The 15,149-nt window shown below is 39.5% G+C and overlaps 1 protein-coding gene across 6 annotated transcripts in view; it reads left to right on the top strand.

The window, feature by feature from the left end:
- specc1 (sperm antigen with calponin homology and coiled-coil domains 1) overlaps positions 1-15,149 on the top strand; it is an 88,139-nt gene that overhangs the window by 41,373 nt on the left and 31,617 nt on the right. For all 6 annotated transcript variants that reach the window (XM_088907105.1, XM_088907107.1, XM_088907108.1 and 3 more), the window contains 4 exons: positions 3,243-4,783; positions 11,042-11,249; positions 11,860-11,933; positions 12,615-12,790. In XM_088907105.1, coding sequence (XP_088763231.1) covers positions 3,243-4,783; positions 11,042-11,249; positions 11,860-11,933; positions 12,615-12,790 — 1,999 coding nt within the window. The remainder of the gene's footprint in view (positions 1-3,242; positions 4,784-11,041; positions 11,250-11,859; positions 11,934-12,614; positions 12,791-15,149) is intronic.

Here is a 15,149-nt window from a genome sequence, read left to right as displayed (position 1 = left end):
GCAGATCTGAAGGCCATTTTTAAGATGTACAGTACCTACAGTAGATGATTACAGTACATACTGTGAGTTAATTCAGTCATAAAGGGCATAAACCTAGATCTTAAAGGTCTTGCAAGACTATAAAGCTTATACATGGAGAGGCTCATCTACTAAGGTTAAGAACTCGCATATCTTCTTAAATTAGCTTGCAATAGCAGTCTCCTATGTGTCAAACCCTTGTCTGCTTAGTGTACAACTAGAAGACACTCTTTATCTCTCCATTCCTGTCTCCACATTCCATGGCTACTGAGTAACTGCACATTAAGGTGCTGTCCAGCTGAACTGTCTTGAATGTCAGAAGACCACTCATTTGCTGTAGGAGACAGACACAGTGACTCATTGTTTGTGTATTAATGCGATAATGTTAAAGAGTGATGTAATGGCAAAAAATGATTGTTTCAAAGCTGGGGTGTTCAACATGTGAGTTTTATTTTGTTAACTGCAAATAAATGCATCAGGGGTAACATCAAGGCCCTGTTCCAGGAATTAGTCACTCTAATGGCAAGAAGTAATTTTAACAAAATATCCTGCTCAACTGCATGGAGAGAATAAAATGTCGCTTTTTCCTGGGAAGTCAATAAGTGCCTATTTCTTCCAGCTTTTTACATTGCCTGAAAATTGTGAAAAATGAACTAGCCTCTAAAAGCATGTGGCATCAGTATTGGATTGGATTTATTTGTTTTTTTTTATTGGTTGCATTGATTTTAGTTTGATTTTGATATGCTTTTCACTTTATATTTTGCTACATATTTTAAGAAACCGCTTAACTGGGAAAGAGGAAACTTGAAACTTTTAGCATCCACGGTAGTTGCCTCTTCCCCAGAATATCCTTCTCCATTTTTTGACAGTGTTAATGCATAATAAAGGAAAAGGTGCCCTTTGTTTGGTCTCATACTGTAAGTTTGTCATAACTTACCATATTTAGCATCAACTCTGCTTGACTCATGCCAGTAAATTTAACATCATTAATTGGATTTTGCGTACTATAGGAAGTGAAAGGTTATCCTAGGCCAGATGAAAAGCTTTCTGCCAGATGAGCGGATATAAATGTTGTCAACGTTAACTCCCAGCTCGGGAGTTACATTCACAGTTCTTGATTTTCAAAATAAGATATAATTTTAGATCTGAACACATCCAAGAATTGTAAAATATGCAGTTTTCTACATTTAAACAGCACACATCTATAACATAGATAAAACACATACAGTAAGTGTTCATATTCTTTTCATTAAAGTTTTGGATTGCTTTTGTGTAAGCTGTACATTGGAAGCATGCGTGTGATTAAAACCCAGTGTCTGTGGTGTGATCTCAGTAGATATATGACCTCGGCACTTGTCAGTGACGGATCAATGGAAGATCAACAGTTGAGTGGGACTGGGAATGTCTAGATCCGGGTTTTTGGCACAGCAGAAGGCAGTCCATTACTTTTGCAGAGACTTTCTGCCAAGTTGAAATACTTGCATGATAAGCAAGCAATTTAAAGTTGATTAATTGGAATTTAAATTACAGGTCTGCCCTGGTTCATTTTAAGGCTAGGCAGCTTCCTTATTAATTAAAAGATCAGGAAATTGCCTGCTCCAAAGGCTGTGACATGTAGAATTCGACTTGTGGTTTTTTTTGTCTGGTATCTCTTAGAAAGTGCTGTTTGTGTAGTGTATTTAAAAAGTACCTATCCTGGTTGAGTCATTCAGCTCTAATGATGTTTTCTTCTCAGTGCTAGAGAACTCATATCCTTTCCAACAGGATAAAAAACAAGTTTTAAAAAAGATAAATTATTCCCATAAGACCATGAAGATGTCAATTTTTAAAACCTGCATAACTTTAACACTTCTGATTTAGGTATTTGTAATCTGAAACCCCTGATAGTGTAAGTTTCACATCTCACAAAGTTCTGAAGCTTCTGCCCTTAGAGAATGTGTGCAGGTTTGCCATATGTATGAGCCTGTGTCCGGTACAATGAAGAGATAGTCACCACAGAGTGTCTGTCAATGGGAGTTGTTTCAAGTGCCTATGGGAGAGATTTCCATTTTGAATCAGACAGCTGTATGTGACTAGCACTGATCATGGAGAGTGGGCCGGGATCCCCACTATCTCTCTGGCCAGGGAGTGCTGGCTTTGTACTGCATTTTGATTGTGTTCAAAACACAGTGGTGCCTTTGTCTGTGACTGATGGCTCTTTGTACTCAACCATTTTGTGTGCCTAGCTATTGTTATCTTGGTAATAAGACCTTGTGTTTGTGTCAATATACTGATTATTGTAGTGCAATAAAGAAAAAAACCTTTGACAAGCCACTGTTTATGTGGGACTATGCAAATGGATTGAATTTAGAATGTCCTGGAAAGCAAATATTGTTGTGCCCACTCTAATGCCATTCAAATGCCAGTTCCCATGTCTGTATTTTGCCTGCAGAAAAAAAAAACTGTTGTTCCTGTGCTATATAAAAAATGAAAATTATCATATTAAAATGGAACCGCTTGTATTTGACTATTAATTTTCCTAATGATGCAGAGTTTTCAGTTATTAATGTCTTCCAAGTGGAATATGAACCTTCAGTTTTTTTACCTCATATATATTTATATACATATATATATATTTCCTGAACTTTATTAGCCAGATTAAGTCTTCTAATTGTTTTTGATCTACTTTATTACAGTATATGAAACATAAAATTGAAGCAAAATTGAAGAAACAGCATAGTTTCAAACATTTTGTGCCATTAAATTATTGTGCTGACATTTCTCAAGGTGTACTATGAATTGCTTTAGGCAGTGTCAAAAGTAAAGGAGCAATTAATGATGTAAACATTCTGTCTGTCCTATCTCCCAGGGCATCAAACTATTCTGCTTTAGTCGGCTTTACCTTTTACCATCTCTTGAGTATACTAGCAATAATGCTGTCCTACTAAGGTTTGGGTTTCCATTTTGGAGACACTTGCTAAAGATTCTTTCTCATCTGCTTTTCAGTATGTACAGATAGCACAAAACAGTAACACACCCTATTTTTCCAAGAGCTGTAGCTCAGCTCTTGCAAAGTAGAGACTGTATGCCAAGAATGACTATGAGAAGGTTGTGCATGATGCAGCAACATCCTGGAAAAAGCTGGAAAAATTGTTAAATGCTTTTTTTCCCATTGTTCTTCCATTAGTAGGAGTAAGATGGGGAAGTACAGAAACTGACATGAATGTTTGTGCTGCATTTTTCAGGAGTTCCTTCAGCCAAAAAGTCTGGGATTCCTGCCCCCAGGGAGATTCCCACCACGATATCAAGAGACAGACTTTCACTGAGAGACCAGCTCCGGACCGCGAGCACTAAGAAAGTGGTGCCTAGTGCTAGCACTTCCAGCCTTTCAGCACTTGCCAAGCACTCCCGCCCTCCTGTTAAGGCAAAATCAGACAACGAAACAAATGACAAAGCAATCCTGGAGTGTCAGGTCAAAGAGCTGCTTGCCGAAGCCAAGGCGAAAGAATTTGAAATCAGTAAACTGCGCACTGAGCTGAAGCGCTGCAGAGACAGAGGGATGCTGGATGTGGTGACACCTGAGGGCACAGACCTCGACCTAGAGAGTCTCGTGGCCCAGCCTGCTGAGATACAGTCCCTGGTCAAAACCATGCGTGAGAAAAACAGGACATTTCAGCGCGAGCTTGCAGCACTTAGGGAAGAGAATCAGACTCTGAAGGAAAAGTGCTTCATAATGGAGCACTCTTCTCTCTCCAGTAGCAACAACTCAAATACCAGTCCTCCTACATCTTTAGCCAGCCCTGCTAAAAACCCAGTGAATGGGATTGTGCTGGACACCTCCAGGACTCCCATCAATGGCAGCACTTTAAAGAATTCATCCTCTTCCAGCAGTGATATAACCAAGGGTTCTCCGTCACCAGATTCATCGGAGTTTGAGAAAATCCCCTCTAGGTCAGACTCTATAGGCAATAGCACCGGGAAGTCCAAAGGCTCAACGGGTCCCAATTCACCACAGGCCAGGGACCTGTCTGTGGAATGCTTGACAGAGCAGATCCAGAAGATGGAAGAGAGTCACCACAGCACTGCGGAGGAGCTACAGGCCACTCTGCAGGAGCTCGCCGACCAGCACCAGGTTGTGCAGGAGCTGACAGCTGAAAATGAGAGGCTGGCCGAGGAGAAGGGCCTGCTGCAGACCTCACTACAGCAGCAGAGGGAGCGTGTGGAGAACCTGGTCCAGAAGAACGAGAGCCTGTTGGGGCGACTGCAGGAGCAATCCAAAAGTGAAGAAAGTGAGGCCAGAGCCGCCAGGATCAGTGAACTGGAGCAGAGGTATGCAGAGCTGGTAGAGAGCTCCAGATTTGAACGAGAAAAGCTGGTGGACATTCAGCAGCAGCTGACAAGCAGCCTGAGGTCTCTGGAGAAGGAGCACCAGGAGGCACAGGGACTCATCAGGACCCTGAAGGAGGAGAAAGATCTCCTTCAGAACTGCATAGAGAAGGAACAGGAGGTCGGCAGTAAAATCACTAGGACGCTAGAGGAATGTAATTCCAGTATGGAGGCACTGAAGGTGGAAAATGGACGGCTGAAGGTACAGATGGATATTGAGAAGCAGAAAGTGGCTGAGCTGAAGGCAGTGCAGAGTGCCAGCGATAACACCGAGTTACAGCACCTTCTGAAGGCAGCACATTCGGAGAAGGAACGGTTAGAATTGTCTTGCACTGAACTGAAACAGGAGCTTTTGAAGGCCAACAGTGAGATAGATCGTGTGAAAGGAATGTTGTCTAAGGTAGGCAGCTTAGAAGAAATCCTTTTCTTCTCATTTATGTCAAAAGCAAGGACCATTGGATTATTTTTACTGATTTTTGCATGAGCAAATTTAGCATGAGCTTAATTTTTAAATTGAGTTCTGCTTCTCAACTCATTAATAATTCATTACATATCTCATCATCTTTAAGATCTTGTCGTTTTCTTTAAGATAATTGTCCTGGATGGCAATTATATGTAACTTTTATCCTTGGCAATCATAGTCCTACAGATTTTATAGCTGGATCTGCTGTACAGTATATAGCCACTGAGTGGAAATCTTGTTAACTAGTAAGCCTTGCTATTTAAGAAAGTAATCAATTTGTTTGAGATATACAGGGCCGCCAGGACTAGGCTAACTGACTCATGCAGAATGGTAAAAGAACAAAGTCAGTTATATTGCAACATATTTGAAATCACATGGAGGAGAGTCAGGCTCTTTGAGGCTGAAGCATGGAATTACTGTACATAGAGTAACAGAGGCCCTCTAGAAGTACAATAGGATTCTTGGACTGCTAGGGTGATGGTGTTTTCCTGCCATCAGGATCTTCCAGGATCAGTGTTTATCCCATGATGACTGCGGTAGGAACAGATGTACCATTTCTTCAGTTCAGCATCTAGTCAACACCCAGAAACCACACTGGAGCATGAGAGGAAGTGCTTTTGTTTTAATTTAGCAGAGGTGGAATGACTCAAATAGCCAGGGCATTGCACTGTTTGCAAACTGGGCTTGTGTGCTTCAGAAGCTAATATTAGAAGTAATATTAGCCTACAAAGCAGGGTCTGGAAAAATCCAGAGAGGTTCCTATGTACCATGTCAGCCTCAGCTATTCCCCACTCACCATTGTTTTCCGAGAGAGTCATTTAGATCTGTCAGTGCTGGGGGATTATAGCTAATGAAACCATTTGACCTGGCAGGCTGAATATGGCTGCTTTGTCATTTTGTTTGTGAGTCACTGAATCATATGCTAAGCTATTTTGCTAATGTCATAATTATGGTCTGCTTACAGTTAGATTTTTCTATACCATATATGTCTGACTCAGTCCTACATTTGAATTTCTCACCTCCTATGAAAAAAACAGTACCGATAAAAAATCATCCCAGTTTTACTGCAGGCACTACTCAACATTCATTTTCTGTCTGTAGAACCTGTTTGTATGTGGGTTTAATTTTTTTGTATACCTGCAATTGTATATAAAGAATGCAGAATGCAGTTGTGTATTCATAGATGATGAATGCAGTGCAGGCTATGTTTGTAGTTTGTTTTGTATCCTTTTCATAAGGTCAGGGTACTATATTATTTATGATTGCTGTGTCCTAACTTGATACATTCAGTATAAAGGGAACATAATTAATCTGTTCTTATTCTGCGCCTCTTTCATTAACAATTTATTATATGTACAAGTTCACACAAATGCATCCCCCCCAGAAAACGCCACCCTCGCATTCCACCAGCATTTATGAAATATTTTGTGTTACCACCAAATATGTTTGAACAGTTAGATGGCTCATTGATCTTCAGAAAGCATTGCATGGAAATGCCTTTCTTATATAACATGCCCTGAAGCATTTCATAAAATAATCAGTCTATGAATATGCACATTGCTCTCTGTGAATCACCCAGGCACTGGTGTTCTTTGAGAAATTGGTGTTTTGCAATATCCCATTAGTACTTTCCACAGTGCTAACTCAATTTGTTACATATAGTGATGATGTATATTATTCGAGTCAGTTTTGCATTTAGATGGTGGATGTTTTGAAATAGTGCATCTGGATGGGGGGCAGTGTTTTAACAATACAGTACGTGCAGGCGTTCCCATTTCATTGAGGTTTAAACCATGACTCAGAAGAATCGGTCAGAGAGCCTTAAAGAGATTTTCAAACAGGGCACAGATACGTTACCACACATTTGGCTAATATCTCAACACATGGATTTGTTTAAAGTTTGGCGTCTCTTAAAAAGCCTCACTCTTTTTTTAAAAATGTCAGCATGAGTTGGCTATTTAGCTGGTCGTTCTGTCCAACTTGGGTCAGTGATATCCAGTTATAAGCACCATAGAAGTACAAATCTTACTTCGTGAGTAATTTTCCACATTTGGACAAGCTGCAGCCGTTTTCTTCGTGATGCCATGTTGAAGCAGCTGATGTTGAGATCTAAAGGCGTGAGGCATGACATGGAATCTGGAGCTCTTCCCTGCCTGCTCAGACTAAAGGGAACATGCAGTTTGCCGTGTATAACAAATATTCAACCCTCACTGTTCCGTGTTCAAAAACAGTCTGCTATTAATTCTTTGAGCTCTCATTTATTTTGACCATAAAAGTGATTGGGTTAAGTCCAGCAACATTAGGAACAGGAGGTTTTGAAGGGGCTGGTTTTGGTAACTTTGGTATGTACCACTGCCTATAACTGCATTAGTACACTTATCTAATCTTTAAAAAGATTCAATGTTTTGTGGTGTTGTACATTTAATTAGTTGCATTAAGAGCAAAACCGCCAGGACATAAGGCTAGGAGTTGTTCTGTTTTTGGCTAGTCTGTTTATAAATCTTTAATGTTTCTGGCATAGTCTAGCCTTGATCGATATTATTTTCCCTTAGGTCTTATTGAAAATGAATTAGTTACTAAACTGGTTACATTAGTAATGCACTTTGCACTGAACTCCTTAAATCATAACATTTATTTTTTACAGTATAATACATGATTAATGATAACCTATAGCCTACTGTCAAGGATCTTTGATGGAAGTACAACTGGACATCTTAAAAAGCAATTGAGTTTTGCATAATAAAACTATTTCTAAAATATTTCGTAAACCAAGTGCACTTCTTGTCTTTGATTCAGATGAGAATTGGAAACTGAATCTTGCTGGTGACCCGCAATTTCACAGGAACAGAACAACTGTTCTGAATGAGAGGAGGCCATTACCCGTTTGGTCATTTGCAAATAATTGATCCAAGATTTCATCCGATGGTCTCTTGCAAGAAGCCAGGGTATTGGCATGAACATCATGACTGGATATCTTGTTCCAGATGGAACCAGTTTCATTGGAGTGAAAAGGTCCCCCCTGTTCTAGGTTTTAAATGCATTCCCACATTGTTTGCACTTGTGCCACAAGGTTTCATGGCCGCTGGGCTGACTTTCAGTGCTTTCAAGGGTTTTGAATACTTGTAACAGGTTTCCTCACAGTCTTGTCTATTTCAGACTTCAGAGGTTCTTTACCTTCAGCCTGTCAGCTCAGGACATTCTCTTAAACCCCTAAATGTTTAACATGACATCCCTTAATTTAAACTCTGTGCTTTCAACTAAAAATCCTAATATTTTTTTTGCCTTAGTAATTTCTTCTCAACGTTGTCTGGAAAGTGTTAATAGTGTCAACTTACCGTAAACTCCTTTTTCATAGCTAATGGTGTCTTAATAAGTTATCCTTTTATATCTTTTATATATCCAGAGATTTATATTTCTGATTCTGTTTTTTTTTTTCTTTGCACTCATGAGAGCTGTACATCCACAGTGTCATCATTAATATTGTAAGACACTCTTGTGGTTTTAAAATGAAATGACCTCTCCTTTGGTTTCAAGGAATGTGTAATAGGTTGGTTCCCCACTGCATCATAAATTGAAACTCCTGTTTCGGAGTTAGCAGGTTTTACACAATTACAAGTTACAGAGAGCTTGTTAGAATGTGGATGGGTGGGGCTGAGATAGGAGAAGGATGGCGTCATGCTTGTAAGAATGTCGAGAGCGTGGCTATGCAGAGATGCCTGCTGAAGGGACAGCAGCACGTGATTCTGCCTCCCTCACTGTGAGCGCAGGTCTGGGGCTCCGGGGGGAAATGCACAGTTATCAGCCTAGAGACAGACCTGACGGTCTGGGATTAAGCCTGTCTCCAGCTTCAAGAAGTCAGCACCATGGCTTAATCCTACTTGACTGTTCCCTGCGGGTTGTGAGGGAAATCTGTGGCTTGCCCAGAGATAAGAGATGTCATGTTACGTATTGCATCATATGAGCACAACCTCTCTCTTTTTCAAAAACAAGTGGCTAAATGTTTTTTCAAGCTATTCAGCACTGCCTTAATAATAACCAGTAAATAATGTCTCAAGTTAACTTGAGACATAGAATCATAATTGGTCAGTCTGACAGTGGCATGTTTAAACATGCATTGTTTTATATACAGTATGCATTGTTTCTGCTATTACTTCCTCTTTCAGGCATGAGCAGACAACAGTGATCCTAATCGTAATTCTGACACTGCTCTAGTTGTCTGTTATTCCTGCATTTAGAATAATAAAGCAATACAGTATATATATATAATCATAGGCCATGTGGTTGAAGCTGATTGTAGGTTGCTTGAGGAAATGGCTTCATGAGATTCTAAAGTTGATAAGCTCCTAGCAACCAAACTAGCAGCAAGAGCCTGCTCTGTTATTATCTTGTTGAAGTACTTTTGTTCAAATATACATCATATAACTAGTATTTTCTCCAATGTTTTGCAGCTTTTTTAAAATTTAATGTATTTAATACAGAAGATATGTAGTTTTAATTAAAAAAACTAAACATATTTTTGTTTTGGTGTACACAGGCCTTTTTTTAGTACATTTCTCATTAATGATTTCTTATCTTGGCACATTCAGTGAGAAAATCAGTTTTTTGTTATGCAGTCTTTGATCTGCCCACATCACACCTGATGCTTTCTTCCCTTGTTAGAAACAGTAGGAAATGGAGCTGTAGTATTTTCAGTTTCCAGTGTTAAGACCATGTGCATCTAGAGAGCCACCTTCTGGTGTAGATGGAAATCAAGGCTTCCTGTTCTAATGTACAGTAAAGCCATAGACACATTGTAATGGAAAGAGCTCAAGTTCAAGTTTGTGTTATGCTTACAGTATTGCTTGCAGGTGCCCTTTTATTTATGTTTACTTTTGATTTTTGTATACAAAGTGTTCAAAATCAATTGTCCACTAGTGAAGCTTATAACCTGAAACTTTAACTCTATATTGCAATTTAAATTTCTCTTAATTTATGTGCTATTATATATGGCAGGAAAAAATCTTTGGTCATTATATTGCTGTGTTTACAGTATATGAAGTGAATGATAATAGCTATTAAAACTAAATAACCGGTTGTTTTATAATACAAGATTATTTGAAAGGATTCACTGGGAGAAGCAGAAAGACAACTTGTGCTTCAGAAAGGACAGGATCAAGAATCTATGGCATTTTGGTTTTTGGACCACTTGTATGCACAACAGATCATTATGTCTACAGTCCACAGCAGGCCTGTTCTTAAGAGAGGTGTGCTGCTTGGAGTGGATCTGCCTAGTGGATTAGCCTCTCACAGTGAACTTCATTGCTGACAACTCTGGTCAGCCGAAGAGCTGTGCTCAAAGACTGAGTAGTACTACAAGGGACACTTTGCTGTTTATGAACCATGATAATTAACTGATTTTGAAGTTCATCCCAAGATGGTAAGGCTCTGGTGAGGAAGGCACACCATACTTGAAAACTATTACTCTTGACAATCTCATCTGTTCTTTTATGTCCTAAGGACATTTTGTAAATATTTATTAGCATATGAAGCCCATTAACCTGGGTACATACTGTAGCGATTAGAGCTCTGGCCTCTTGCTGTGGGTTCAAATCCCAGGTGGGATGTTGCTGTTGAGCAAGGTACTTCACTCAACTTGCTCAAGTTGCAGTTCTGCAGTATTAATGGGTCTCCAGATTGTCTTTTTAAATGATCATTTGTTCTTAAATGATAAGAACAAATGATTACTGTAGATGTGATTTTCTCTTTTTTCCGCATCAGGTAACGTCCATGTATACAAATCTAATATTGTTCTTTGTTTAAACTAAAATTGATGGTATCTCATTTTTCTCAGTGTACACACAAATTCTCTCCTTGTTTTGTATTGCTTGGGTGTTTTGTGGGGTAGCAAGGTGGTGCAGTAGTTAGCAGTGCTGGGGTGCTGGCTTCCTCTCGCAGTCCAAAGACATGCTAGTAGGTTAATTGGCTCCTTGGCCCTCGTGTGTCTGTATCTGCCCTGCGATGGACTGGATTCCAGTCCAGGGTGTATCCTTTCTTCCACCTCTTGCTTGCTGAGATAGGCTCTGGCTCCCACATGACACTGAATTAGATGAAGCAGTTAGAAAATGGAGAGATATTTTTGTTGAGGTGGCCATAGTGTCCAGCAGTGCTGTGAGGGACTAAACCCAAGGGCGTGGGTGTGTGCTGTGTGTTGTGCAGGCAGAGGCAGAATGCCAGCGACTGCAGGAGCTGTGTGCGTCCCAGGAGAAGGAGGGGAGCAGCAGTGCCCGGCGCCTGGAGGAGAGGGCTGCCGAGAAGGACACCCAGATCAAGGACTTGAAAGAGACCATCTTCGAGCTGGAGGACCAGGTGGAACAGCACAGGGCTGTCAAACTGCACAACAACCAGACCATCCTGGACCTAGAGAGTAGGTCTCCTTCAAGTGCAGTCTCACTCTGGGTTTTTGCTGTTCATCTAAAACAGTGAGGGGCCACTCAAAGTCGATAAACCTGCTTATTCACTTTAAGAACAGTTACAAACAAGAGGTTTGAATAGTAGTTTGGTAGTTAAGTTGATCCAAGAATCCAGGAGACCAGGATATCAAATGTGGCTAAGTAGAAGGTTCCATACTCCCTCAACCTGTGGCTGTACTCTTGGTTTGAATAATCTTTTTTTATAAAATTACTCTATAGTGCTTTTTCTGTTGCAGAACTTGACAGTACACAACCTTTCCCTATATAGCAGGATTCTTCTTTCATACTCATTACCTTCACTGCACAGATTTTCAGATGAGTTCAATAACTGGAGATCAGTTTAATTTCTGTCCCTTAAAACAAGAAATTCAAGCAAGAGAGATTACGATTTAATACTAAACAAAAATAATTGTATAATTTCAGAGATATACAAAAGGGGAATATCTGTCAGAGTCCTGCAAGCTGCTACCTTTGTGTCTTTTAACACATCATGGGCTCTTCAGCGCCACAATTTACTACCACAACACCCAACCTTTAATGTCATATCTGGTTTGGTCTTTATAGATCAAGTCAAGAAGCTGGAAGAACAGAAATCTGATCTGGAGAAGCAGATAAAAGCACTAAACAAACAGATGAAGGTACTTTTTTATGTTTTCTTTACTGAATAGTCAAATAAATAATCTTAATTTCTTCATCTCAGTTCATAGAGGTATCTCCTGATAAATAAAGATACTGTAGTTAACAGTTGGTCGTCTACAAATACAGTTACACTAATTGAATTAAATTTAAAATACTTTATTCATCCATAAGGTAGCACTTTAAGTAATCTGCAAAGACCTAGAGGGTACCTGTATATATTGTTTGTTTTTGTCAGCATTATACTGTATATCTAAAAATTATAAAATGCTTACACCATCATGTCTTAACCCCCCAAGCTACTGATTGCAGATATGAAATTAGGTATTCCTGTACATCATGAGTGAGTTCCAGTCAGTGCTGTGATGTACAAATGAGCATATGACATGTTTAATACAGTAGCTCTCCCTTCATTGTGTCTGATTAATACTCAGTATTCGCATTCCCTTAAAATTAGTCAAGGCAAACTCTTTTCTGAAGATAACCTCTGGTGTTTTTATTTTGTAGCAAAACATTTGCAGAAGATAAGAAGACGTTTGCATGAATTATACAGGGTCCGGCTGTGTTTGGAGTGTAATGAATTCTTGTAAATTGTGTCTTCTGTGTGTTGTGCGACTTGCCTGTGTCCAATGCACAGAGCTGCGCGACTCTGCCTTTGACCAGGAGTGTAATTGTCTCTGCAGGATGATGCCGAGGAGTGGCGGCGTTTCCAGGCAGACCTTCAGACGGCAGTGGTGGTAGCCAATGACATCAAGGTGGAGGCTCAGCAGGAGCTGCGCGGGCTGCGCAGGCGGCTGCAGGAAGAGCAGGAGCGCAGTGCCAAGCTGGCCGGAGAGGTAGAGCAGCTGCAGGGGAGCAGGTCAGTCAGCAGGACAGTGCCAGCACAGAGCACCACACACTGACCACTCTGCTAACGCTCGTCTCCTAACCAACACCCGGCTCCTCCACACCTGTTCCGGTTAGTAGGGCTTGCCAGGTCACACACACTTCTGCAGTGTTGCCATTAGTTTGGTTTTTGAGTCACTGATAATATCAGGAACAAGATTTGCACCATTAAGGTGAGAAAAAGCCACAGATAGTGGACAAAAATAAAACTAAAACGTAAAAATATTATTAAATAAAGCTCAAACTTATAAAATAAATAAAACTTATAAGAACGGTATAAGAGTTTAATTTCCTAAAATCATAAAACTCATCAAAGCTTTGGTACGAATGTATCATGTTTTAAATTTGTCACAATCAATCTGTGACAAAGTAGTTAAACATGTCGTCACTACAATTACTGCTAAATCTGTCGTAAATAAACATTTGTTTAGATTTTTGACACTCCACAAATTATTATTCTTCTCCCAAACCTTGGATTTTGAGATGAAATATCCTGGATACAATACAATATCCTGCAAACCCTACTAACTTGACTCCTTGGAGCCTGCAGTAACCTTCTGTATTCTGCTCTGTTGAGCTGCAAACTTATTACTGCACTTTCAGAATCTCTTATTGTTACTTACAACCTGACTCTTACTGTAGAGCTGTTTGATAGACAATATTTTCAAATATTTAACATCAGTCTTAAGTAATAAAATCTTAATTGCCTTCATTGTCAAGGTTTTGAACTTCATTAGGAAGGTTCTTTGTCATAGAAGGAAACCTGGGTCATCTTTTCAAGTCCAGTTTAGTGTAGTGCCCTCTGGTGACAAACTAGATTAGTACACTAACTGCTGATCTATTTAAAGTGGAGCCAGTATACATATAGCTTATCTGCAAGGATTCCCTTCAGTGGTGTTCATCCAAATACTGCCAGGCCATAACTGCTAAGTTTGTGATATCAGTAGAAAACCAACTTTAAAAATACAATAATAGAATTAACAAAAAATGATTATTCATGCTTTTTTAAAACCTTTAAAATACAAATCTCAGAATCTCTCTTGATTAGTAATCAAAACGTGTTATTGTACAGGACTAATGGGTCCAAGTTACTATACATACTGTATGTGTTAGTACATTTTTTAAATGCACATAATGACACTTGGCATTTGGTTCTTCCTTTCTCCCCTGGAAAACAGAAACGATCAGGTATAGTTGGTGACTTTTCAACTTCCTGTTTACCATTGTTACACATGACTCAACAGTATTTGACATATGACAAATGGTTCTTTCCTGGGACCAAATACCCTTTCCCAGGTGTTCTCCAATCTGCTCAGGAGAGATGTGAGAAAATCTATTAATACTGTTATGTGGAACATTGATTGTCTAAGATGTGCCCTGATGAGACTGTGTTGTTCGTCTGATTGTTCATGTGTGCCAGCTTTTCTCTGTGCCACCATCCAGCTCAGATACATTAGGAGATGTCCTGTGCATGAAATTACTGCTGCCTATAGGCAATGAGAGGAAGCTTTTGTATGTATTCTTGCGTCAGAAAAAGTGGTCTCAAACAGTCTGCCTATTGCAGCGATTGATCATTTGGATTTTTTGGAGATGTGCGTGAGCCTATAAGCGATACCAGTGCTGCCAATAGTGGAAAATTAATAACTAGATCTAAAAAAATCAGTGCTTACTTTTCTCCACAACGGCCTAGCCGGTGTGCTGCTTCTTCAGCTACAGAAGTCCCTGAGACCACTCTTTAAGGATTTCTGCTGTCATGATACTTCTTTAAAAAAAACACAGGTAAGTTTTTTTGCCAGCTGCACTAAACACTGCCCAGTAGAAACATAAGCAAAACCAAATACTTGCTTTTATAGTTATTTCTGAGCAATACATTGGCCTTAACTTCAAGCTTTTCATTGCATTGCTTGGGCTTTTTGTGATTTCCTTCCCTACCATTGCTTTTAATTTTGAAAATTGGAGGTTTCGTTTGCTTAATTTGCTAGATTGCAAAACAAATTGTGCTGTATTTTATAGTCCTCTTCACTGACACCTGATGGGCCACTGAGTGATACTTCACAATCTTTGCTTCACAATCCATCACTGACTGACACTACCAAAGTATTTACCTTTGATTTTTAGCATGTTTGTGCATTTCACTTTACTTGGTATTGTGGCATACATGAAGATTAGTTGACTGGATGTGCACTATCTCTCACATGTATAAAACAAGTATAATTTACCATGTATGTGTACAATTTGTTTGTTTAACTGATTTATTAACTTTGTGTGTTATAACCCAAAAAGAATAAAAATAACCCAAGAATACTGTACATTCTTCCAAATAAAAAACCCTA

The sequence above is a fragment of the Atractosteus spatula genome, chromosome 27 (genome assembly GCF_055471065.1).
Source record: "Atractosteus spatula isolate fAtrSpa1 chromosome 27, fAtrSpa1.hap1, whole genome shotgun sequence".
NCBI lineage: Eukaryota > Metazoa > Chordata > Actinopteri > Semionotiformes > Lepisosteidae > Atractosteus > Atractosteus spatula.
Note: the sequence above shows the minus strand (reverse complement) of the source record. Positions and strands in the feature narration are given on the sequence as shown.